Source organism: Neomonachus schauinslandi, chromosome 5 (genome assembly GCF_002201575.2).
Source record: "Neomonachus schauinslandi chromosome 5, ASM220157v2, whole genome shotgun sequence".
Taxonomy (NCBI): Eukaryota; Metazoa; Chordata; class Mammalia; order Carnivora; family Phocidae; genus Neomonachus; species Neomonachus schauinslandi.
In genome coordinates this window covers 3,322,359-3,348,169 of record NC_058407.1, presented here as the reverse complement: position 1 = coordinate 3,348,169, position 25,811 = coordinate 3,322,359, and the positions used below count along the sequence as shown (strand labels likewise).

The 25,811-nt window shown below is 50.7% G+C and overlaps 1 protein-coding gene across 3 annotated transcripts in view; it reads left to right on the top strand.

Moving 5' to 3' along the window:
* Window positions 1–25,811, top strand: part of TBC1D22A (TBC1 domain family member 22A) — a 319,187-nt gene that overhangs the window by 78,806 nt on the left and 214,570 nt on the right. For all 3 annotated transcript variants that reach the window (XM_044915765.1, XM_021687821.1, XM_021687820.1), the window contains 3 exons: window positions 3,843–3,913; window positions 14,947–15,075; window positions 18,833–18,895. In XM_044915765.1, the coding sequence (XP_044771700.1) occupies window positions 3,843–3,913; window positions 14,947–15,075; window positions 18,833–18,895 (263 nt within the window). The remainder of the gene's footprint in view (window positions 1–3,842; window positions 3,914–14,946; window positions 15,076–18,832; window positions 18,896–25,811) is intronic.

The window sequence follows — 25,811 nt, the reverse complement described above, 5'->3', positions numbered from 1 at the left end:
ACTCTGACCAGATTGTAAGAGAGTGGCTTTTCATCCAAAGTCTCATCAGTACTGGGTATTAGTCATTTAAAATTTTATCTAATTTATGACAGATTTATTGTTCTAATGGTGTAGTTCTTTAATCACTATTGAGAGTAGGCGCCTATTTTTGTACATTTATTAGCCATTTCTATTTCCTCTTCTGTGAATTTTCCATTTTTGTACAGACTGATCATTCTTCCTTTTGTATGTGTTCTTTATATATTAGTGATGTTAATCTTTTTCTATTTATGTTGCATGTATTTTTCAAGTCTGTCATTTTTAAAAGATTTTATTTATTTGGGGGGGAGAGAGAGAGAGAGAGAGAGTGAGCGCACAAGGTGGGGGCAGAAGGAGAGGGAGAAGCAGACTCCCCGCTGAGCAGGGAGCCTGATAAGGGACTCGATACCCAGACCCTGAGATCGTGACCTGAGCTGAAGGCAGACACTTAACTGACTGAGCCACCCAAGCTCCCCAAGTCTGTCATTTTTTTTTTAACATTATGGTGGCTTTCACCATAGTAATTTCAAACTTTTATATAGTTCATTAACCTTATTTATAGTTCTCAGATTTGTGACTTGCCTGGAAGGCCTTTCTCCCATCTGAAAATAGCAAAATATTCCTCTGTATTTTCTTGTAGTATTTTTTATTTTTCCTGCACACATACATACACACACTCCACTTAGGTCTTTGGATCTTTAATCATTTGGAAATATGTTTTTGTGGTAAGATACATGGTCTGATTTCCTTTTCTGAAAATAGATGCCATATTGTTTGGACACCATTGGCTGATGGCCCCTTGATTTGAAATGCTGTGGTAATTGTAAGTACAGGCTTGATGTGAACCATTCATCTGTAACATTGATCTCCTTGCTTTAGTCTTGTTCCTAGAACCCCACATTTGCTTATCTGGAAATGCAAGTCCTCTCACACTATTCTTTTTGGAAATTTTACTGGCTGTTCTTATGCATTTGCTCTTTCATATGAGCTTAGTTTCAACTTATCAGGTTTCAGAACACAACAGTATATCCCACTGGGGTTTTATTGGGTTTGCGTTGAACTCAAAGAATTTTTAAGTGGCAGTTGACAGCATCGTAATGTTGAGACTAGATCCCCTGGTCCATGTTTGGTCATGGCTCTTCTTTTCGCTGCCACATCCGAGCCACTGTCCCTTCTACACTGAACTTCAGAAGCAGCCCATCAAGTGTCTCCTTGTGACCACTGGCCCCTCTGATCCCTCTTCACACTGGGCCAGGGCTTTATGTCAGGTGTTCCCTGGACTTGAGAATATTCCCTTTCCAGCCCCTCTTCCTTCAGTAATTTCTCCTCATCTGTGGGTCTTTTCTCAGTTGTCATTTCCTCAAGGAAACCTTACCAACTAGGCAGAATTTCCTTCCCACAGTTGCCTTTCCCTTCCTTATCCCTTCTTCTGAGTCCAGTTGTCATTCCGCATTTGCTCTGAGTTCTCTGAGCACAGGGCTGCGTGTGCCGTTCCCTTGTGTGGTCCCTCTGCCCTCACCAGAGCAGGTGCTCCTTAGTGCCAGTGAGCTTGGTTTTTTCCTCTGCGTCTTCATGTCTTTAAGTAAAACCTTCACAGTTTGCTTTCCATGGTTGTGTCTGTTTTTTGTTAAGCTTATGTCTATAACATTTCCGATTTGTTGCTGGTGGGGAAAAGCTGTTGATGTTTGAACATTCTTGTATCTGCCCTGAACTCAGCCCTCATTGCTGCCTGTCTTGTTGGCTTCCTCCTCAGGCTGGTTGGGTACTGGTTAGGTGCAGCCCCAGCCTCACCTCTGACCCTAACAGCCTGCAGAGGAAGCAAGAGATTGTTGCCCCCAAAAGATTTCTGAAGAGCAGGGAGGGGCTTTCTCCTCAGCAGCCCCCAGCTCATTTGCTCTCTTCTGTGGCTCAGACAGTGTCCCAGGCTCATTGCGGAGTCCCTCCCCGGTGAGGGCGGGGCTCAGCTTTGCACAGCCAATCAGTTCCAACTCCCCCTGGGCTGACTCCCCTCATTACCTGGGCTGCCGGGAGGTGGGGTGGGGGTTGTCACTTTGTACAGCCGGGATTCTGCTAGAGAGGTGGAGGGGCAAACAGGCCCGGGGTGAAAGTCTACACTGGACATCCAACAGAATGGTCCTATGACTTTCCCATCAACCCAGTTGAACGCTTTGATAAAACTAGAAGATGTCCTGACTTGGAGCCATTCTTTTATTCCTGGAGTAAATCGTGTGTACCAGTCTTTGAACGTCTGGTTGTGTTTGATCTGCGAGGATTTTGTTTTGGACCTTTTGTCCATATTCATGAATGAGATTTGTCTGTGTTACGGGAAGCCCTTTTAGTAATGGGAGTTAACAGAGTGGAAAGATTCTGAGATGCAAAGGTCACTTAGTTCCTGGGTCACCTAGCCTCGCTGAGCCTGCTCCTCATTGACACGGTGGGGACAGCCCTGATGGACTCGGGCTGCCGTGAGGAGCAGATAGTACCCATGAAAGCAACTGGTTAATGCTAACGTGACGCAGACTCAGAACTCTGTCCCACTCGTACACAAGGCACCGTGTTTGTGAGTTTCTTCCACGAGGAGACAGGTTTGGAGAATGCTAACAACGGAGATTTCGCTCAGCTTTCTTCATATAAACCATCATCAGAAAACCAGCCTTGTGCAGGAGGAGAGGCCCTGGGAACATGACGGTAAACATTACATTATTGGTGTTCGGATATTAGGTTCCTGCTTTTCATAATATCCTCGGGGTGCGGGGGAAGATTCGGTATTTTCTGAGATTCTGCTGTAAAGTGCAAGTTATTGCTGGTACCGTCACCCAATTATTCTGTACTTATTTTACTTAGACTGTAGTAATTGGAAAAAGATTAGATGTCAGGACTTTGTATTTTGTTGATTATATTACCAGAGCCTCTTTAATCGTTTCTTTTATTCCTAATATTAATCATGAGCTCCTAGCTGTTAGGAGAAGAGCCTGATGGTGGATTCCTAACTTAAAGAAATAATTACTTCAGTTTCAGTGGGATTGACTGAGTGTTGATACACCTGCAAATTGAAACGTGTTCTCTCGCCGTTCGGGGCATGTGGCTGTGACACGGGGAGACACAGAAGGTCCGACGGACCTCGGGGGCCGCCCCCTCAGTCCCTGCCGTGCCCTCTCCTGCCCTCGGCAGCTCCACACCCGCTGGTTCCGGGCCCCTGTGCCCCTGGCCGGCCCTGCCCTCTGTGACCTCCCCACCCGTGGGTATTCGTGGATGCAGCAGCGATTGTAGTAGTCTACCTTGAATAACGTGGCTACCCCCTTGAGCAGTGCTCTGTGAACACAAGCTTATCTCTGTGACATGATCTCTGTCAAAAGCGGTCCTGAGCAAAGCACCTCATATTCGTAAGCAGTGAATGGTGAGAGGGAGATAGGATGCAGGAAAGAAGGGAGCACCGGGCGGGTGGCGGAAGTGGGGACAGGTGTTGGTGGGACTGAGGGAGGGAAGGAGGGGGCGTGTGGAGGAGGCCTCTACTGCTCCAGGGAGGAAGGTGTGTGGTGCCCGACCTGTCCCAGGGTGGCTCTGGGGACACTTGCCATGCATTTAGTAAACGTGCACTCTGTGTGGCTTAAATGTAGACACTTAGCTCTGCCGGAGTGGAGGTCACTCAGCGTCTCTCGTATATTGAGAACAATCAGTATCTGAAATCTTTCTCACTTAGGTTCACTCTGGTTTCATTTATGGAGCCCCCCTCCCCCCCAGGAACACTGATGAAATAGGTCAAAGCCCTGTGGGGAGTTCGCTGTTTGTAAACCCTGTTTTCTTTGTCTCTTTGTTGTCAACAGAGGAATTACGGAAGTTGAGCTGGTCCGGAATCCCTAAGCCGGTTCGTCCAATGACCTGGAAGCTGCTCTCAGTAAGTCTCGGGGGGGCCTGGTCACCAGCGCGGCCTGGCCCAGAGTCTGGCCCCGAGTGTGGCCTGGAGTGTGGCCCGGAGTGTGGCCCATCAGCCGTGGCCAGGCACGCGCCCTGTCTTTGTGGCAGTGATCTGGGCCTTGGCCTGAGCTAAGGTGACATTTTCCATCTTTTGCTTCATTTCAAGCTTGGTTTGACAAGGCTGGCAGAAAATGAGGATGAGTAATTATTTATGACAGCTGTATTCTTTTCCTGTGGTTTTATTATTCTAGAAATCTTTGTAATATTTTCAAACCTGTGATAGAGAAAGGATCCATCATGGAAGACTATTTCAATTCTTAGGAATCCATCACAGCGAAATACGTTTGACCATTTTTTTTTTTTTTAATGTACTTTACTAGTGATGTAAGGGTGAGAAAGTGATTCTAAAAGTATCTGTGTTTCTTTGATGGAGGGTGGGGTTCTGGTGCCTCACCCCTGGTTCTAAACTGCCCAACTGTGGAGACTGCTGGAGAAGATGAGGTGGGCGGGGTGGAGTGGCCATCAGCACTCTCTCTGGTGCTTCACTCCGGTTAATATCTGAAGTGAGCTTGGCCCTGCTGAAAACTTTGGAGTCATTTATAGACAGCTTTCTTCTCTTTCCCTTTTTAAATTATCTTTGGAGCTAAATCAGTAGGGAACTCTAAGTGTTTACTCTAAATTGAGTCTGACATTCAGTATTTAAAAGACTCTTCTTGCTAATGAGTCTTAATAAATTTGCAGCTTAGTACCTCGTAATCCTAAATGCAGATGCCGCTCTCAACAGTGAATATTTATTGATTAAATATTCTCTTGCAATTAAAATTAGACCTGCTACAATTGCTTATGTTTCTGTTTTGTGTCTGTTATTTTAAGCATTTGTGTCTACTTTTCCAAATGTCCTATACAATAGGTTATAAGCTTTTTAGATTGAACTGTAGGAAGTTTTGAGGATAATATGTTTAAGACTTTATAGTGCGATTTTATATTTATTAAGGTTGTGCTGCTTCTGGGTAGAAAGCCTTCATGAATGATTTTGTCCCATTCCTTTCCTTTGGTTCTCGGTTTGTGTGCATTGTAGCTGAGCTACCCTGTGTGTGATGCCCAGTGGCTGGCTGGGTAGGCGTGCGACCTGGGATTCAGTGGGCATGGAGCAGAAGGGGGAGGAGATAGATGCTCCACTTTGTTGGTTTGAATGGGAGGGAGGGTGTAGGTGGGTAGAGTCTGTCACCGGGAATGTTGGGAGTACAAGGGAAAGAATATCCGGGCATCTCAGATACATGTATTTGTGTCACCCGTTAACTGACTGCAGGGACCCCTTGCCCGGAGACCGAGATGAAGCAGATCCTAGTCCTCCCTGTTAGGAGGGGCTGGGTCAGGTCGGGGCTGCAGCACAGTCTGGGATCACACACAGTGGGATGTGTGGGACGCAGGCGGGAAGGACGGGCAGCCGCAGAGCAGGGCCACGTGTGCCAGGCTGGGCTTCCCTTTCCCAGGGTCTGCAGGTGCTGCAAGGTGGGAGGCTGAGCACTGGGAAGGACAGAGATGAACTTGGCAGTTCTGGACCTCTTCAGGCTTGGGTTGACGGATGAGTTAAAAAAAAGTGTTGGGGTCAGTGAGCAAAGCCTGTCTTTCCAAAGTGGCGGAGGGTGGGGGTGCCAAGAAAGGGAGGGGCGGTTCCAGGGCAGTGCAGACTCCTGTGGGTGGCAGGCCAGGCTTCTTGGTGAAGGTGGGGTGTTTCTGGAGCATCTTGAAGGGTGTGTCAGTGTCCTTGGGTCGGGGAGACGGGGAGGGCATACGGCCTATGGGATGCAGCTCGGTTTGGACGAGCAGGAGCCAAGGTGAGCTGGCTCCCTAGGAATGGCGGGCAGACTGCTTGGATTAGGGAGGGGGTGGCTGGGGACCAGGAGCAGGCCACGATGTGAAGGACTTCAGTGAGGGGTGAGGAGGCTGTTTCTGGAGCGGGAAAGCCGGGAGCCTCTTGAACGGTCTTTTGGTTGGTGCCTTCATTTATTTGATCAGTATTTCTCCAGCACTTTCTGTGTCTCTGGCTCTGTGTTTGGCACTGGGAGATAAGAAGGGAGAAGAACCAAGTCGCTGTCCCTCATGCGGCCTGCAGAAAGAGAGGGGGTCCCTGCCTTCCTCTCTCTGCCCCAGGACAGACTGGGGTCTCACCATGGGAAGGAGCCCACTCTCTCAGAAGTCTGGGCCCCAGGGCACTGCTCACCCTGTGTCTCTACCTGTACCTTTTTGCTTGTTTCACAGCATCTATTGAGTGCTTGCTATGTGCCACGCTGTGCACATGCATGGGATTCCTGCAGAAGTGGTGATCTCTGAAGGCAGGGTTGCAAGAACAGATAGGCCGGTATCGCGACCAGGGTCTGGCACCAGCAGGAAGAATGTGCTGTGCTGCTCTAGGGGCCTGTCAGAAGGAGGAGGCGGGCAGCCAAGACAGGGAAAACTGGGCAGGGGAGGAGGGCCTGGAGGCTGCAGGGGCAGGTGGGTGGGACTCAGGCTGCTGGAGGAGGAAACTGGGTGGTTCTTTGGCGCCGTGCTCACTCATCATTCAGGGCACATGTGCTCATCATGCCTTTGCCATGTTCTGGGCCCGTGCTGGTGAGCAATGATGTCATCCCAGCCTTCAAGTGTCCCCAGACAGCCCGGGGAGACAGGCCCATGCACATCCTGTATGCCCTGGGGGGAAGGATGGGCTCTGGGCATCCAGGGGCAGGGAACCCACCAGGTTGAGGGGTGCTAGTCAAACGTGGGCATGGATGGGGGGAAGGAGGTCAGAATGGTGGGGACCATCATTTCCTATCCCCTAAACGCTGACCCAGGAGCTACCTTAGGAGTCTCTCCTTCTCTCCTGCTTACTGTAATGGAAGATTTGGGGAGCACCACGAAGGATGCTAATCACTTATTTCTGATGCGGCGAGTGTTTCCCACGCGTCTGCCCTTTGCAAGTGCTAGATCACAAAAGAGTCTTGGAAAATGGTGGGGAGAAAACCCGGCAGGCACTTCAGGGTCATGGGCAGGAGAAGGGTCCCCCAAGTTTAGGCCACCTCTCAGTCACTCTGAATCCGAGGCTTCATGTTCCACTCTCCTGGGAAGCTTTTGTAGATCTTGGTGTCTGGGCCCACAAAGCCAATTGGAGCCTTGGGGTAAACTGAGGCATCAGGGTTTGTACCAATTGCATCCTGCCCCAGGCTCGGCAGGGGTGGGGGCGGGGGCAGCAATGACATGGTGGCTTTGGGCTTTGGGCTGCCCTCTTGACCTCTTGGGTGCACGTTAGTGGTACCGGGGAGCTGGGGAACTGCCAATCTCTGGGGTCCCCAGGGATTCTCACGTGTGCCCAGGGTGGAGGCAGCTGCTCTAGGATGTGTGGGTTCCACGTGGGACAGGGCAGGGCACGCATGGACCAGCTGGGAGAGAGGACCCACTGAAGGCAGTATAGCTGGGCCCGGGTGCCTGGGCTTGACCGACAGCGTGCTGTCCCAGAGGCTCAGCCGAGTGGGTGGGGTGGGGTGGCTGGGCCCAGCTCTTCGCTTCCGGACCCTGAACCCAGGACCGAGGAGAATCTGTCATTTGTCCGGTTGAAAAAGACAACTGAAGCTGCACTTGAATATGAATCTACTTCAAGACCTGGCAAACTAATGGCTTTTTCCCCTAATCTGTTCACGATTTGTCATTAATGTGATCCCGGTGGTCTGTTGAAGAGCACTATTCTTAATGGATGAGTAGGAAATGCTCCTTTAATGAAGAAAGATGGGAAACTTGGCTCCTGTCATTTATAGAGGACTAACATATACTCTAGTCCAGAACATATCGTTAAACCACCATTAATGCGATTTAACATTAAAATTCCCTGTAAGCACGGCAGTAACTTTTTAAAAATGAGCACTGTAGAAAATTATATTTTTGGCTCATTTTTTAATAACTACTTCAGAAACATTGAACAATAATTAAACACGTAACATTTGTGCTGGTGAGCAGAATGGTTAAGAGTGATCAGTGAGGTGTTGGCATCACCCTTTTTTCTCATGGCGTGTCAAGGTAGGATCGCACGTGAACCCGCAGGAGGGAGCCACTGGATGCGTGTGTCATGGGGACAATTTTGATATAAGTATATGCAGGTATTATTATTTTACATTTATGATTAGTGTTTTTATAGCATGCTAATACGGCAGTTAAGTTTTCTGTAGTTCTGTCATTTAAAATTCATTGCATACTTGAATATGTTTCGTTTGCATAATTTCCAGTCTGGCTTAATTATCTGAAGGCCCCAACTTGCACATGTGTTTTCCTTTAGGGATGGGAGGATCAGGAGTGTGCGGGGGGGGTGCTTTTTATTGCCTCTGTTCCTGTTATGACATCCTGGCCTTTTAGAATTTCTCTTTTTTTTTAAAGATTTTATTTATTTGTTTGAGAGAGAGAGAATGAGAGAGAGCAAGCACATGAGAGGGGGGAGGGTCAGAGGGAGAAGCAGACTCCCTGACGAGCAGGGAGCCCGATGCGGGACTCGATCCAGGGACTCCAGGATCATGACCTGAGCCTAAGGCAGTCGCTTAACCAACTGAGCCACCCAGGCACCCTAGAATTTCTCTTTTAATAAGTGAAGTTAAAATCTGGGAGTGGGGAGAAGGTGTGAGTCCTCGTTCACGGTCACTAAGACGCCTGTGGTGTTACCGCGTGTGATGGATGGAAGGCCGCCCACACCGTTCCCTGGCTCATACCCCTCGTTGCCCCACTGCCCTGGATGGAAGGCCAGCTCTGGCCTGGCCCACAGGGCCCCCCACCGGCCGCTGCACACACATCCCCGCTTCTCACCTGCCACGTGCTCTGGCCTTGCCGAGCGGCAGCCTGGACACGCTGCCCGGTGCGCTCGACGCAGGCGTGTGACCTTTCTCGGGCGTCTGCTCCGCTTCTCCCTCTGCAACACTGTGTTCTCCAACACCAGGGCTGACTCCAAACCAGTCCAAAGCCGGCCCAGAACTGCGTGCTGATACTTGTCGCGCAGTAGCTCAGACCTCTTCCTCCCTGGGCCCCCAGGGCTGGGGCCCTCTGGGGTATGGTGGTCCTGCTGCACAGCACAGCATCATTCATTCGTTCAGCAAGTCTGCACTGAGTATCCGTGGTGTGCCCCGCGGGACAATGAACGTGGGGGGCTTGTGGGGGCGGAGATAGCCTGAGCCCAGGGCAAGACCTCCTGCGCTGCTGGAGCTCGGAGCTCCAGGTCTAGTGGGCGGAGGCAGGGTGAGCCAAGTCCCCGCATCTGACCGGCTCTGAGAAGCACCTGGACTGGGGGGGAGATGCTGAGGTCAGAGTGGTGACTCGGAGGAGGGAGTGCAGGTGTCTTGGGGAGTGTGCGCTCCAGGCTGGTGCATGCTTGGAAGAGACGTGAATTGATTGCAGGGCCTGTCCCCGCGGGTTGCAGTGCAGGGAGCTGAGCTCCAGGGATGATGCACACAAGCCATGGCAACAAGTAGTTCGTCTGCTCCGATGCCGCGGGGGCGGGGGAGGCGCTCAGAAGACAGTGTGCTTGTGGGAAGGCCGCCGCGGCCCTCGTGCGCAGGCTGGAGGAGATCAGAGGCCAGCCCTGCTGCCGAGGTCACGGGCCGCTCGGCCTCCGTGGCCTGGGGGCTCAGGCGGCTCCGTGTCAGCTGCCCCGCTCCGCCTGCTGGTGCCCACCCGCCTGCTGAGCCCTGTGTGCAGGCGGGAGTCCCGGCCCAGGAACGGGCGTTCAGAGAGAGGTCCTGAACCGGGGAGCCAGAGGGGCTGGCGGCAGAGCGGGGAGGGCGTCTGCCTCTGGGCAGGGGCATGATTACAAGCCCTGGCAGCTTCCGAAGCTCAGTGTGAGGCTGCGCGCAGGGTGCTCAGCCCAGGGTGCGAGGGTGCGAGGGCCTGGGGGCCCGGGACACATGCAGAGCTCAGTGAACAGGGTGTGTGTGTGTAGATGACTCCATGGGGCAGGGACTTGTTCCCTGAGTTTCTGTGACTTGAGCCAGGTGCCCCTGAAGAGGGCCGGCTGCAGTGTGCCCTCCGGCCCCATAACCCTGGGCTCAAAAGGAACCCCCGAGGCTTTTCCTCTTCCGCAAATGCAAGAACAACCGCATGTCCACCGAGGATTCAAGGCAGTGCCATGTGTGGCCAGTGCCCGCGAGCAGCCTGCTTCCTCAGCCTGCGGCGGTGGCAGCCTCAGGACCAGTACTTGTCTTTTTCCAGGAGATGACGGGGACTGGAAGTTGGCAGTAAGGTCAGATGGTTGTGGTGGAGCCTGGTGGTTCCCGAACCGGTGGTCTGTGAGGGCGTCTCCGACGTGATGAAGCCGCGTCAGGGCTCACAGCCCCGGGAGTGGTCGGCCCCCCAGCAGGGGCAGGGCTGTGTGGGGCGATGCCCCGGCGTACTCCGGATGGTGCTGGCTGCAGAGGCTGGATCGTGGGGCTGCTGGCCCCACGCAACACTGCTTCACCACGGTGGGGAGCTGGGCGTGGCTTTAAAGTGAAATGTGTAGGCACGGGATGTTGGATAAAGGAAATTTTCTTACAAAGGAATGAGAAAGACTAATCATAAAAGATTAATAAAAGGGGCTCTATTAAAGTTAGGAGCTTGTCTTCATCAAAAGACATCATTAATGGGGAGAAAAGGCAAGGCAAGGGGGGAGGAGGAGACGCTCACAGAGGACTCACATGCAGACGATAGAATAGACACGTACAGTTGAGCACAGGCAAGGCGGGGGTGACCTCACGGAAACGGGGCCACACTTGTACACGCATTGAGCAGCTGAGGACACGCAACAAACGGCACCTGTCAGTCTTCTGGGAAATGCAGATTAAAGCCACCGTCTAACAGAGACCTCGCAGGCCCACTGGGATGGCTGAGGTGAAGATGGACAGCACCAAGTGTTAGCAAGGATGTGGAACAGTGGGTGCTTGTGACTGCTTTCACTCTGGAAAATTCTGCAGGAGGTCTGTGAAAGGGAGGTGCAGCCAGGGGTCCCCCTCCTCGGTACATACCTGACGAGATGCATACCACGTGCCACAAAGGACAGGAACAGGAGTGTTTATAACAGAGAGCGGTGGCAACCCAAATGTCTGTCCACAGGATGGATTTTGTACGTGGGAACACGTGACGATGAAAACCAGTGACTCTTAACATGTTACAAGAATGAACAATTTTTTCAAATGTAATGTTTAAGCAGCCAGACAGAAAAAATGATTCCATTTATGTAAAGTTCAGAAATAGGCACAATTTACCCCAGTGTTAGCAGTCAGGGATCTAGCTCTAGGAAGGAGGTGAAGGACAGTGATTGGGAGGCTCCCGAGGGACCTTGAGATGGGGTCAGTTCGTGGTAATTCCACACACATTTTGGGTGAGTGTATGCACACACACATTCTGTTTCAATACGTGTTTATTAGGAAGAAGCTTAACTCATATGACCCAAATGAGTTAAAGCAAATGTGTGCGAGAGTGTAATTGATAACAGAATAGATGCTCATGGAAACACCTCCCGAAAAGAAAGCGAACAGAGGCACTCACACAACAGAAAAGCTGTGGCTGGATTCAGGCCCACCTCATCGTCAAGGCTGGCGACCCTCTGAGCTCAGTGCTCCTTCCGCTCGGCTCTTCACGGTGCACCTGCAGCCCGTGGTTCTCCTGCGTGGTCGCAGGGTGGCTGCCACAGCTCCAGTCTCTGCACATCCTCTTTTATTGGTATTATTATTAAAAGACTTATTTACTTATTAGAGAGAGAGAGCACGAGCATGTGTACACAAGCAGGAGGGGCAGAGGAAGAGAGAGAGAATCTCAAGCAGATTCCCTGCTGAGTGCAGAGCCCGACGAGGGACTCGATCCCAGGACCCTGAGATCATGACCTGAGCCGAAATCAAGAGTCAGGTGCTCAACCAACTGAGCCACCCAGGTGCCCCAGATGTGGGGGAATTTTAAAAGGCAGAAAGTAACATATAGGATATATTTGTTCAGCCATTCACTTTCTTGCTCATACATAAATTCACTTAATAAAAATTTGACTGCCACGTGGCTAGCACACTGAGGGGCTGGTTCTGACGGAGTCTCTTGCCAGGTGCTGCTGGAGCTCGGCGTGGCCAGCCTGCTTCGGGTGTCAGGCTGAGCCTCCTGAAGAAGAGTTATCATCAAAGAGACGCTTGAGGGATGAGCAGGAGGTAGCCAGGTCAAGCTTTAAAACATCTAGGGAAGAAACAAGGAGAGAATCTTTTTTATATAGAACAGAAGAAGCACTAAATATAAAAGAAAAACTTTACAAGTTGGATATCATGGAAATTGAAAACTCCTGCTATTTGAGACAAAAAGGCCACAGATTAGTAGGAGAATGTAATCATAATATGTATATTATGTATCTAGATACAAAAATTCTGTCTAGAATAGAGAACCATAAAACTCACTAGAAGGACAAACAACTGGATTTAAAAAATGGGCAAAAGATTTGAACAGACACTTCACCAAAGAAGAGAAGCAGTGGCAGCTGGGTGCGTGAGATGTTCCTCATTCATTTAGAGCCACTCAGTAGAATGGCTGATTGTTTTTTGAAGATTTTTTTTTAAAGAGATCTTATTTATTTATTTATTTATTTTTATTTTTTAAAGATTTTATTTATTTATTTGACAGAGAGAGAGCGAGAGCAGGAACACAAGCAGGGGGAGTGGGAGAGAGAGAAGTAGGCTTCCCGCCGAGGAGGGAGCCCGATGCGGGGCTCGATCCCAGGACCCTGGGGCCATGACCTGAGCCGAAGGCAGATGCTTAACGACTGAGCTACCCAGGTGCCCTAAAGAGATCTTTTTAAAAGATTTTATTATTATTATTTTTTAATTTTTTAGTTTTTATTTTTTTAAAGATTTTATTTATTTATTTGACAGAGACACAGCGAGAGAGGGAACACAAGCAGGGGGAGTGGGAGAGGGAGAAGCAGGCTTCCCGCGGAGCAGGGAGCCCGATGCGGGGCTCGATCCCAGGACCCTGGGATCATGACCTGAGCCGAAGGCAGATGCTTAACGACTGAGCCACCCAGGCGCCCCTATTTTTTATTTTTTACATTTTTTTGGGTAAAAGAGTCTTGCCTTTTTTTTCCCCCAAATTTTTAAATTCTAGTTAGTTAACATATAGTGTAATATTGGTTTTGGGAATAGAATTTAGTGTTTTATCATTTACATACAACACCCAGTGCGCATCCCAGCAAGTGCCCTCCCTCATCCCCATCCCCCGTCTAGCCCATCCCCCACTTTCCTCCCTCCATCAGCCCTGTTTGTTCTCTATTGTTAAGAGTCTCTCTCTCTCTCTCTTTTTTTAAGATTTTATTTGAGAGAGAAAGGGAGAGAGCACAAGCAAGGGGAGGGGCAGAGGAAGAGGGAGAAGCAGGCTCCCGCTGAGCAGGGAGCCGGATGCGGGGTTCGATCCCAGGACTCCGGGATCATGACCTGAGCTGAAGGCAGATGCTTCACTGACTGAGCCGAGCCACCCAGGCGCCCCTGTTAAGTGTCTCTTATGGTTTGCTTCCCTCTTTTTTTCCCCCTTCCCATGTGTTCATCTGTTTTGTTTCCTGTTGGAAACATATTCCACATATAACTGAAATCATATGGTATTTGTCTATAAAGATTTTATTTTATTTTTTAAAGTAATCTGTACACCCAACATGGGGCTTGAACTGACAACCCCGAGATCAAGAGATGCATGCTCCCCTGACTGACCCAGCCAAGTACCCCCAGGACGGCTAATATTTGAAGGACAATACTAAGTGTCAGGGAAGGTGTGGAGCATTTGAGATTCTCATACGCTGCTAGTTGGAATGTGAAACCGTACGATCACTCTGGGGAAGGTCTGGCAGTTTCTTAGGAAGCGAAACATGCACCTGCACAGTGAGCCAGTAAGTCCATCCCTAGGTGTGGAACCATGAGAAATCAAAGTGCATAGCCATAAAACCCTCGTACAAGAATATTTATAACAAGCTTTGTTCATAATAGCCCCGAACTAGCTCCAGCCCCGATGGTCAGCAACCAGGGCATGGCCCGGCAAAGTGCCCCATCCGTACCGTGGAATACTGCTCCCTAAGCCAAGGAAGTAACTGCTGGCTCACACTTCAATTCAGATGAATCACAAAGACCGTGAGGCTGAGTGAAAACCAAGTGTGGGTCCCCAAATGATTCCGTGAAGTTCTAGGCCAGGCCTCAGTGCTCCCTGGTGAGGGGGTGAGCGGCTCCCCGGGCTCTCTGGTTGCGAGTGTGGGGAGGGACTGCTGTGGGCACAGGGAGGGTTTTGGGGTGATAGAAATGCTCTGCCGCTTCACTGGGGTAGCGGTTACACAGCTGTGTACCCCCATCCAGGGTCACGGAACTGTTGACTTAGAAGGGGCACATTTTATATGGGATATGTCAGTGTTGATTTAAAAGGAGAAACAAAGAAATAAAAAGCATGTAAAACACCAAGCAGTGTGGCCCTGAGTCTGGGCTCTTCATGACCACCCGGAGCTGCCCAGCCCTCCTGGGTTTGAGTTCACTCTATGTACTGGGGCTGCGCTGCCAGGCGCCCAGCGGTCTCTGCAGAGAGGGGAACATTTGCCGAGGCGACAGTCTGTACATGTGTGCGTGTATGCGTATTACAGGCACACGTACGCGTACAGGCCTCTGTTGCATGTACATGTGAGCATGCACATGCACATGCACGTTCTGTTGTTGTCAGACCTGCAGACTTCTGAATCCTTTGAGGCACACGAGGCATTTAGAGAGCTGGGGGCTCCTCTCAGTCCTGCTCTGGAAGAGCACGAAGGACCAGCCTGCCAGAGGCTCCGGTCTTACTCCCACCCTGTGGCCGTGAGTCCCTTGTGGCGTGTCCGAGCCTCAGAGGCCAGCCAGCTGATTTCCTTGATGTCTGTTTCTGTTTTCACAACTCGTTATGCTCCCCCGCGTCCAGTTTCAGAATCCCATTTCAGAATGGTGAATCTAGCATTAACCATATACACTTTTTGTTTTTGTTCTTTTTCTCACACAGGGTTACCTTCCTGCCAATGTGGACCGAAGACCAGCCACTCTCCAGAGAAAACAGAAAGAATATTTTGCTTTTATTGAGCACTATTACGACTCTCGGAATGATGATGTTCACCAGGACACCTACAGGCAGGTGAGCTCCTCTCCCCTGTTTCTTTTTTTTTTTTTTTTTTAAAGATTTTATTTATTTATTTGACAGAGAGAGAGACAGAGAGAGAGCACAAGTAGGCAGAGTGACAGGCAGATGGAGAGGGAGAAACAGGCTCTCCGCTGAGCAGGGAGCCGGATGTGGGGCTCGATCCTAAGACCCCAGGATCATGACCTGAGCCGAAAGCAGCCGCTTAACGGACTGAGCCACCCAGGCGCCCTCCTCTCCCCTGTTTCATGTTATGTGAAGAACTTTAACTTGGTGATGATTGGTAGGAGGGAGTGTTCTGTCTAGCGTGTCCCAAACTGGGTAACAGATTAGTGTTTTCTAATAAATAAACTTGAGAATAAATAACAGTATGCTTCTAATAATAGTATTGTTATAGCCATAATAATAGTATGCTTATCTCCGGCTCCTTCTATGAAAGTGAAAAGGGTTTTTTTAATTGGAGTTACAAAACGGAAGCCTAAGATCCCTTGCCAGGACCCCGAGACCTGGCTCAGGAGCGGGGGGCACCTTTTGGCTCAGTGAGCTGCTGTCTGACCTGAAGGCTCGGGAGTAGGCATTTGCTGCTAGGTCGATCAGAGGAGAGTCTCTGTGGGCTTCGTGGGCGCAGGGCCCCCTGGGGCACTGGGGGACGGGATTTGGATGGACAAGAGCTGTGCTCGTCAGCTGGATTTGGGGGCACACAGCTCAGTCCATAGCAACACGTGTGGCCACTTTATCGTTTTTGCTGTTCAGTTTAATTCAAAATGGGTATCATTATGGCTTCTTGAACAGTCCATTGACACACGGTGTCTATAATGGGAAAAGTACTTAAAATTGATTTACAGTTCACAATACATTCAGAATTTGCTATTAGAATAGCTTTTTGAGGGCTTTGTAATTCTCACTGTCTTTGTAATATGTGAGAATTCAGAATGGTTTGTGCTGCATTCATTCATTCTCTTATTTTTGTGCTGCATTTAAATAAAAAGGTCGTTCTTAACTGGTAGCCCTGCCTCCTGTTTCTGAAATCAACTTCTGACTTTCCTGAGACTTGTCAGTACTGAATATTTCCTTTTGGAAATCCTTCTTCTAGGTGAAGGAGCCTTGCCGAATTTTTCTGCCTCAAATGTGGGCTATCCACATCTCTCTGTCATTTCAGTATAGATCTGTTAGAAAGCTCCAAAGACAGGTCTTCCCTCTGACTGATAACCAGAGGTTCTTTAAGGTTAATGGATTCTGGGGGAATATCTTCCTCATGGATGGGATATACAGTGGAGCTTGGAGGATTGTCATGCTTGAGAGTGAGGACCCAGAAGAGGGCAGGAACTCACTTCTGTTGCCTCCTGGGGCGGGGTCCCTCTGCCTCGGGGCCCTCTGCCTCTGGCTCATCCTCAGCCTCGCCTCAGTGGCTCCTAGGGCATGAGAAACTGATTTGAGAGAGATTGCATTTGGATTTGGTTAGGGAAATATTAGGTTACCTGGTTTTTCTTTACACTTCACTAATTTTAGGGAATGGGCCAATTTGGTATTGTTCCTCATGAATTTTCATTCAAGAAAAAGACTTCCAAAGGATGATACCAGCATCTATCTATAAGAGTTACCAAGCTGTATTCTATTATGAATTTCATAAGGGAAAGTTAATAAAAAATGGGTTACATGCATCTTTATTCAGTTACTATGATGGGTAATAAAAAGCATCCATATTATTGCAAACTCCCAGAATGTGTCTACATTAATATAGCTGAGAACAACGTAGCCTGTGGCAGTTTGGTTGGCTTGCAGGCTTTGCAGACCCGCCTGCTGGAGGTGGACCCCGTCCTGTCTTTGCTGCTCCTGTCTCCGACACGCTGTTCGGTCCAGGCAGAGCCTGGGCTGGTCTGGGGCTCGGGCACCTGCTGTCTCCCTGCTGCCCGCTCCTGGTGGTTGCCCCGCCCTCCCACACTGCCAGGAGGTGGCAGGAGCGCGGGGCCGCGGCCTGCTTTTACATCCCTCTGTGTCCTCTGTCTGTGTGCATAGTGTCTGGTGGAAGACGTCATGCCCAGAGCACACCGAGTCGGTCAGATTCAAGATTCATCCGGTGTGTCCTCCCTAGGAGGGAGGAGTTCTGCAGCCGTCTGGGCCTCCCCTACATCTCAGTCCTGTACGTGGGGAGCAGGTGAGGTGGCCTGGAGGGGTCCACAGAGCCCCTTGTGCCCAGCCTTGTGCAGCGCCCCCTCTCAGGTTGGACCTCCTCCTCCTGTTGGCACAGACCATGGTGGGCGGAGTTACGGTGCCTGCTGTCCTGGCCACTCAGAAAGCACATGACGGGCAGCTCTTGTGTAAGGAGGGGCAGACGTGTGCCTGAGTACGATGGCATGAGGGCAGTGTTCTCAGGGTGGCTCTCGAGGATGCCCTGGTGCAGGGGGTGCGTCGGGTTGGAATCCTCGGGCCCCCTAGGCTGGATGGTTCACCCCTCCCTCCCAGCCCCGCTGCCCGCAGGCCTCCTTCGCACATCGGGTCGCACACATGTCTCCGCTTCCTCAGTCTTCCCCGGGTTGCTCAGAGCGCTTGGGGCTCATCGTTTCCTGTGTTGCTCTTGTCTGGCTCCTTACCTCTCATTTTCCTTCCCATTGTCCTTCATTGCTGTCCATGGACTGTGCTCCCCGAATGCTGAGTCCACTGGCCCCCAACTCCCTCCCGGTTCTCTCCCCTGGCTGGGTGCTGCTGAGGGGCTGCTGGTTTCCGGGTTCTCCCCTGAGGGAAGAGCCCCAGGCAGGAGCCCGTAAGTGGGGAAGCAGCCCCCACGCTGCAGACCGGTGTGGTTGGCGGGGGTCCCTAGGCTGTCGATCCACCTTGTGCTCTCTTCACCAGTCACCCTTTGAGGTATGGCAGGCACCTTCTAGACAAGGACGCCGAGCCGCAGGGCCTGAGTGCTGTAGCCAAGGCTGCAGCGCTAATAAGGCAGAGTGAGGACACTGTCCTGGTCCTGTGGATAGTAGGATCCTTGTGGTCACGTACGAAGACAGGGGGATGGACCTGAATCGTAGACTGCCTCTTGGCATTAAAATGTGCACGTCTTCCTTCAGCAGACCTTTCCCTGGGTGATGGGGATGGTGACCGTGTTGGCCAGTGGGAGATATTCGTGTGGGATATTGGGAGCCAGCCTGTGATGCCGGCTCAAGGCCTGAACGCTCTTACTCGGTTGCTGCTTGAACGGCAGGTGTTTTCCTGTGCAGAGTGGGGGCCTTCGTGATGACTCAGGTCAGTCGGGGGCCAAGTAGGGATCAGCTAACAGCAGCAGAGGTTTTCAAGTGCTTCCTTTGAGAAGTGCCCTGGATCTCCACGGACTCTGTGAAGTGAAGAATGTGGCCTGGGTGCCACGAAGAAGCTGTCACCGCCGAGAACTTGTACACTATCGATGCCCCTGAAGTGCTCCCCGTGTCCGAGCCTGGAAATCAATGTTTACTAATTGCTATGGATTATGTTGCTGAAGAGCTGAGGGCCGCTCTCTTCCTAATCACGCAGCAGCAACTGTTTGGTTGGGAAGTGTCAGGCAAGCCTTCACGCTGGGACTTAGGGAGCCCCATTCAGGTAGAACTGGCCAGCTCCTCTGGAGCCGAACTCGGTGACATAAGGAATTCATGTTTTCAGAGTGGGAGCAGCTTAGAGTCCAGAGTAAATTCATTGCTATTGTTAAGGGTTGCTATTTTAATCACATGCTTATAATGACATTTGTCATCTTGTAAAGTAATACATCTTTCTCCTGCATCTCCAGATCCATATAGACATCCCTCGAATGAGTCCAGAAGCATTAATACTTCAACCCAAAGTGACAGAGGTAAGAGCCGGGGATCTGGAAATGCCTGTGGGGAGGGTGTTTCCTCCGTCGGGGTGGCGGGTTCCCACGGAACTAGTGAGGTGGTTGGTGCAGTTGGGGTGCTTACCCACCACAGGTTTGGGAGTAGCCCTTGTGAACATAGTCCCGGACAAGAATCGCAGATTGTTCTTAAAATATCTTGTGTGTAATATTGAGGCATATAAAGGATACGGGCGTGTGTAGATAGAGCGTACCCTCGTGTCCATCCCCACTGAGGACCGGGAACCCCACTCGCATTGGACCCATCGTGTTGGAGCTGCTCCCAGTTCTCACACTGCTCTCAAAGGGCCCCCAGGACATGACCAACCTCCTGACTCTGTGATTCCCCACGACCTCAGCGCGTGTCGTGTGGTGTTGTGGTCAGTCCCTATCCAGGAAGCAGTGGGGGCCGCATCCTTCCTCCAGTAGCCTTGTCCATCTGCAGCTTGTGGTTTTCTTCCATGTTATTTTCTCAGATTCATCCAATCTTGTGTCCAGTTGTGTAACAATCCATCATTTAAATATCGCGCACTTTCTGCGGCCTTTTTCCCGTTGCCGGATATTTGGGTGGTGTCTCATGTTCTGTGCTCGGGACCTTCAGGCACTTTCTCGCAGGTGCCCATGGTCAGGATTTTCTCTGGGGCATTGCTGTAGACGTGAACTAGTTGTGTGCTGGGGTGTGAGCCTGTTGAACCCGCAGGATGGTGTCAGCTGCTCCCAGGTGGGCTGTGCTCCTCGAGAGCTCGCTTGCGGAGTGTGAGTGCCGTGCTCCACATCTCTGCCAGGACTTCCCACTTCGTATCCCTCTGGCAGGCATTCTTGGGGTGGCCTTCATCTGCATGTCTCTTGTTCCAGGTGGCAGCGAGCACCTCTTCCTGGATTTATGGGTTCCTGTCTTCCCTCCTCTGTGAGATACTTGTTTCTGTCTTTTGCCCATTTTTCTTTTGGGTTGTTGATCTAATTTTTTATCGGCTGCTGGTCTTTATATGTTAAGGATTCTAAATCTTCGTCATTTTGCGGGTCACACGCGTCCTCTTCCACGCCGTGGCTGCTTCTCACTTCCTTCTTGGCGGCTTTTGGGGACCAGAAGTTCCTTGTTTCCATGTGGTCGAACTTCTCCATCTCTTCAGATGTTCCATGCATCTGTCAGTGCCTGCTGTGCATGATGTGAGGTAGGAATCCAGGGAACTTGCCCATAAAGTGACCTGTTGGGCCCGGCCTCGTGCGTGGCCTCCACCTCGTCTGCCCATGTTTGCAGCCTCCCTTCTGGTGTTCGTCCTCACACTTGTACACGTGTTTCCGTGGTCTCTGTTTTGGCCCAGGATTCAAGGTGTCTTCCCTCAACACCACACCGGCCAGTGAGTTCAGCTGTGTCCTGAGTGGCCCCGCGGGCGGAGCCCCAGCCCCCCCTTCACTGGTAGGCCTCAGGCCCTTGCACGCCCACCTGAGCCTCACGGTCAGATGGCGCCAGCTTCTATGTGCCCCGTTGGTGTTTACTGTCTGCTGGTTGTGTGGTGGGAGCTGCACAGAGTCTGGAGACCAGTTTGGGAGGATGGACGTCTTCATGAAACCCAGTCTCCCTTGTCACCAACGTGTGGATTCTCCATGTTCTAGGCCGTTTCAGTGTAGTTTTAGAATGTGCTCCATAAAAGGTCTTGTGTGTGTTTTATTAGATTCATTCTTAATTATCATATTTTTTGTTGCTATTATAAACAGTATCTCTTTAAAATGGATTTTTTTTTACCGTTTGAAGTATTTTCTTTGCATCTTGATTGCTCCCCTAAATGCACTTTTAAACTTTGCTGTCTCTTGTATGTTTGGCAAGTTTGTTGAACAAAAATCCTGGATGATGAAAGCAAAAATACTTCTAGATTATAGAACACAAAAGGGGAAAATTAGTCTTCCACAGAAGTATTCATTTTGAGACACTTCTTTTTGATTGTCTTCTTCAGCAGTTGTACTTACTGTATCTGGGAAACAAGAGATAAGATATTGTTATCTCTTTTTTACTTATTTAATGGAAGGTGGAGTCAGCCATAGACCTTTGGTTTATTTCATTTTTATATTTTTCGCAACACTTGACACCTTCCTTGCAGAGCTGAGTTCACAGACTCTCGGTTCCGGAGCCGGGATGTAGTCACCGCAGTTGGTGTTGATTGGTCTACTTGTCTCTGACGTCCTGGGACCTTGGTCCCATTGTTTTGAGGCGCCTCTTCCCTGGCAGCCAGTCTCTCTGTTACACAGTTTCTTGCTCTGGGCTCGTGTGCGTCCCCTGGAGCTGCAGACCCTGCCTAGGCCCCCGCTCAGCAGGGCAGTGCGACCCAAGGGGCTGCTGGGCTCCCCGGGAGGACATGGGGCTCAGGCAGGCTGCCACATGCAGGAGAGGGCCATTTGGGCCCAGCTCTGGGTGTGCAGGGAGTGAGGTGATAAACAAGGGGCTTTAGGAAAAGTATGGCCTTGTGATCGGCAGTAGGCAGACCCGGTTCTAGTTTCTGACGTTATGGAGGCTCGGCTCAGAGGTTTCTGCAACAGTCAGTCGGTGGCCTGACCGCACAGAAGGGTGTTCCTGTCTCAGGAACGGGCTTGCTGGCCGTGGGGTGGCTGCTCCTCTGTGCTTGGCCTCTCCCTCGTGGTCCCCACTGGCCGCTCTGTCTAGCTCTCTGCATCACGTTTGTCTTCGAGCAGCATGAAGGACAACACGCACAGAAGGACGTGCCCCTCCCTTTCCACCTGTTTTGTAGAAGTTGCTCGCAGTGCTTCTCACATCCCGCGGCCAGAACGGAGTCATGGCTTGTCCTTGGTGTATGGAACCGGGAAAATGTCACTCCGATTGTAGCTGGTCCATGTGCCTCCCTGAAGGCTGGGGCTTCTGACTGCTCGGGAAGAAGGGTTTCGGCATTTCCCCCCATCCGTCCCCACGTTCCCTGATTCACTCAGCAGGCGAGGTCTGGTTCTGCTTTGGTGGTCCTTCTCCACCTCCCCCCGTCCTCTTCCTCCTGTGGCTTCACTGAGGTTTAGCGGACATACAATAAAATTCACCTCTTTGAAGTGTGCAGTTAGATTGGTTTGATACCTGTATGTAGCAATATGACAATCACCTGAATCATGATCTAGAACATTTCCATCACCCTGAAAAGTTCCCTTTGCTGTCAGCCTCCCGTCCCCACCCCGTGCCCCTGTGAAGTACTCATCCACTTTCAGTCTCTCGAGGTTTACTTTTTAAGAATGTCCTACAAATGGAATCACACGAATTGCAGCCTTGCCTGAGTGGCCTCTCTTGGTGCTCAGACACTCGTTCGCGTTGTCACATGTCACTGCTAAGTGGGACTCTGTTGTCTGGGTGTATACCTCAGTGTCGTTACCCATTGGCCAGTACTCGATGAGTACTCGGGCTCTTCCCAAGTGGGGTCATCGCAGATTTGCTGTAAACCTTGTAGAGTGCTAGCGAAGGCCCCTGTGTCCCCTCTGTGCTGAGTACATGGCAGAAGGGTGGTTGTATGGGACGTGAATGTGCATCTGCTTCATGAGAAACTGACAACCTAGTTTCCACAGTGGCTGTCCCAGTCTGCACTCGCACCAGCAGGGCGTGAGAGTCTTGCTCCATATCCTTGTCAGTACTCGGTATTGCCAGCCTTTTTAATTCTCGCCAGTTTTGAGCGGGTGTGTAATGTATCTATGGGGTTATAATTTGCAGTTCCCTGATGCCTCATGATGTTGAGCATTTTTACATATGCTGATTTGCCATGTGTAGATCTTTGATGATGTGTCTGTTCCATTTTTGCTCACTATTGAATTGCTTTTCAGACCTTTTGCTTGCCTGTTCCCAGGGCTAGCTCACCCTGGAAATCCCTATTTTATGGAAGCTCAACTAGATTTGGAGGCCTTGGGACTTGTTTAACTGCTGATAGGAAGGTCTTGAAATGAGCAGAGTGGATGGCGTAGGGCCGGATGGCCATCGCCCAGGCGCTCCCAGCCGGGAAGCAGAGGCTCAGCGGGAGCCCGTGGCCTTTGTCAAGAGGTCACCGCCCCTCCCCCAGGTCAAATGGGTCCCAGGAGGACAGCAGACCTTCTAGCTCCAGTGCCTGAGGCAGCGTGTGTCCCGGAGCTGCTGTTCACGGCTGCTTGTCGATGAACAGCTGACCAGATGCCTCTTTCTCTCACCTGTGACGAGTGAGTGTCTGGTTCCCTCTGGGCCTTCAGATCTTACTGGAAGGTGGTCTTGTCAGAGGCGCAGTCCCTGATGACCCTCTCGTGGCGCTTCCTGTGGGATTGTGTGTGACTTTTTGTTTATGACACGACTCCCTCTTCCTGTTTGTCCGCTCCTGAGGGCAGGGCTGGGCCCTGGCTGTGTCCTGGGTGCCTGGAGCATCTCCTGGAACCTCATGGGATTTAGGAGATTTTGCTGAAATTGATAATTAATGTTTTTATCCAATGTTGTTGTCTGAAAGTAAAATTCATAACTTTTTGGCTCCTTGTTTTTTTGATTGTTTTTTTTTTTAAATCTTTTGCTCAGTATTGAACAAACTAGATTTGTTACATTAAAAAAATACGCATTCGGACCGGTGGCCCTGTGGCTACTATGGTGGGTGCAGTGAGTTTATTACAAGAACCGTATTCAAATATCACTGCTGGGCCTTTTCTCCTGAGAAGTTCATCATCTACTGAGTGACTTTGCCTCCGTGGTTATTACATTTTCTGCCCTCTGGTTATCTGCTTCTTAGAGCAGTTTCACAAATTAGGGAAATAAGATGCTTTTTCCAATTAGCCATGCAGAAGTGATGTCTCATTACATTTAAACAGACACAGAGGATAATGAAACATGCAGGCTTTTTAAGCCACATTATTTATGTGCAGTTTTTAGAATTAGGGTGATGAGTTTTCCATGGCCCTGAAGGATGGACATTTTCTAGGAGGCACATAGAAGCGGAGCACAGGGGACGTTCAGAGTGGGCTCCTGCCCGCGGCCGTGCACTTCCTGTGCTCTTGTATGGAGACGTGTGGGCCCTGCCCCCTGCCCACGGCCGGCCCGGTAGTAGCCGGAGGAAGACCGCTTCTGGAGGCTCTGGGGTTGGCCACCAACGATCTGGGGCCACATCCAAGTGGGTTCCTGGCATTTGCCCATGGAGGACTCCTCAGCAGCCTGTTCTGTGTGGCTGACCCCTAGACCCAGGCCTGAGCCGGCCAGGTCAGCCCCACCTGCTCCTGCCACGGTGGTCCCGGCAGTGCCCGTGTTTCCTGCTGCAGCCCGTTCAGAGTCTCTGTCCCATGCGACCTCGCTCGGAGGCGCAGCAGCCTGCACGCTGGTGTCTTCCATCCCGGCTGCCTGGCAGGGGTCTGTTGGGTCAACTCAGCGAATCTGTGAGCTGTCTGCCAGGATTCTGGCCGTGGCTGAGCTCCTGGCTCGGTCTCGTCAGACTGTGAGAGCGGGGCCCGGGACCCCTTCCTCCTGCGGTCCCTGCGGTGGTGCCTGGCGTGTGGCACGGGGGCTGAATGATGCCACATTAAATCACACACTCCTCCCGTGTGGGGATTCTGCAGGTCCTCCCACAGGAGAGGCGACGCTGGAGGGTCCTGCGGGCGTTGGGCGTGTTCAGTGCTCCCCTTTCTGCGGCTTCTTCCTCCTCGTCTCTTCCTTTGGCTCATAATTGAGCCATTCCCTCCACAGAGGTGGGGATGCGTTGGTGAGAGGCCCTGAAGTACTTATTTGTTATATAATCAGTTGGCTAAACTCTCCTGGTATATGTATCGGGACTCTGATCCATAGATCTTTCCTTTTCTGTCTCTGTTTTTATGGCAAAACATATCAGAGCAGAAGGATTTCTATAACATATATGTTCAAATTCAAAGACACGAGTAAGCATTAACTTACAGACGCCCACTGTTAGCTGAAGAAAGAGCAAGAGCTAGTGTCTGTGAAGGCCCCTCTCTGGCCCTCCCCAAACACCTCCCTGTCTCCCAGCAGGTGACCATTCTCTTGCTTTGCTGTCTGGTTTTATCATGTGTTTATATGCATATATATATTTTTACCCTTTTTAGTTTCTATTTTGTAATGGGATCATTCTAAATATATCTGTGGTTGCTCTTTATGTCACAGCATTTGGTTTTCAGGGTTACGCGTTGGTGCCTGTGGGTGGCGTTCATTTTTCGGTGCCGCATAGTTCTCTGCTGCTTGGTGTGTGTGTTGATCCCTCCGGTCTCATGCCGCTTGGGCATTCTGGCCATTTTCACTCCTGTGTGTTTTCTCAGGACGTTGCTGTGCACGTTCCTGCGTGAGCCCAGTGTGCGCGTAGAGCGTGCGTCTGGGGTGTGTACGGGGAGGGGTCCTGGGGGCTGGCGCAGTGTGCACAGCTGACACTGGTGGAGGTCTTGGGGAGAGTGCCCAGCGCTGTCCCTCACCTGCACTTGGGATTGTCAGGCCGAGCCCCCTGCCCTGGCTGTGGACATGAAGTGGTGGCCTGCTGGGCTTTTGACTTTCACTCCCTTAAGTGCACATGAAGTCAAGTATTTTTTCATAGGTTTCTTGGCCATTTGTGTTTCTTCTCTTGTGAAATGCTTTTGTTCCATATTTCTGTTATGGTGTTTGTTAGTTTGTTCTGTTGATTTAAAGGAGTTGCCAGTCTGTTGAGGGTGCTAATTCTGTTTTGGATGCATATGGATACATGCCGTCTCCCTTCCGGTAGTGGGTTGTTCTTCACCCTGATGGTGAGTAGACATTCAATTTACTGTAGTCAGTCCCCTGGTCTTCACCTTTATGATTATGCCTTTTTGCATCTGTTTTTATTTTTTATTTATTTATTTAAAATTTTTCCTCTTTTTTTTTTTTTTTTAAAGATTTTATTTATTTATTTATGAGAGACAGGGAGAGAGAGAGGCAGAGGGAGAAACAGGCTCCCAAGGA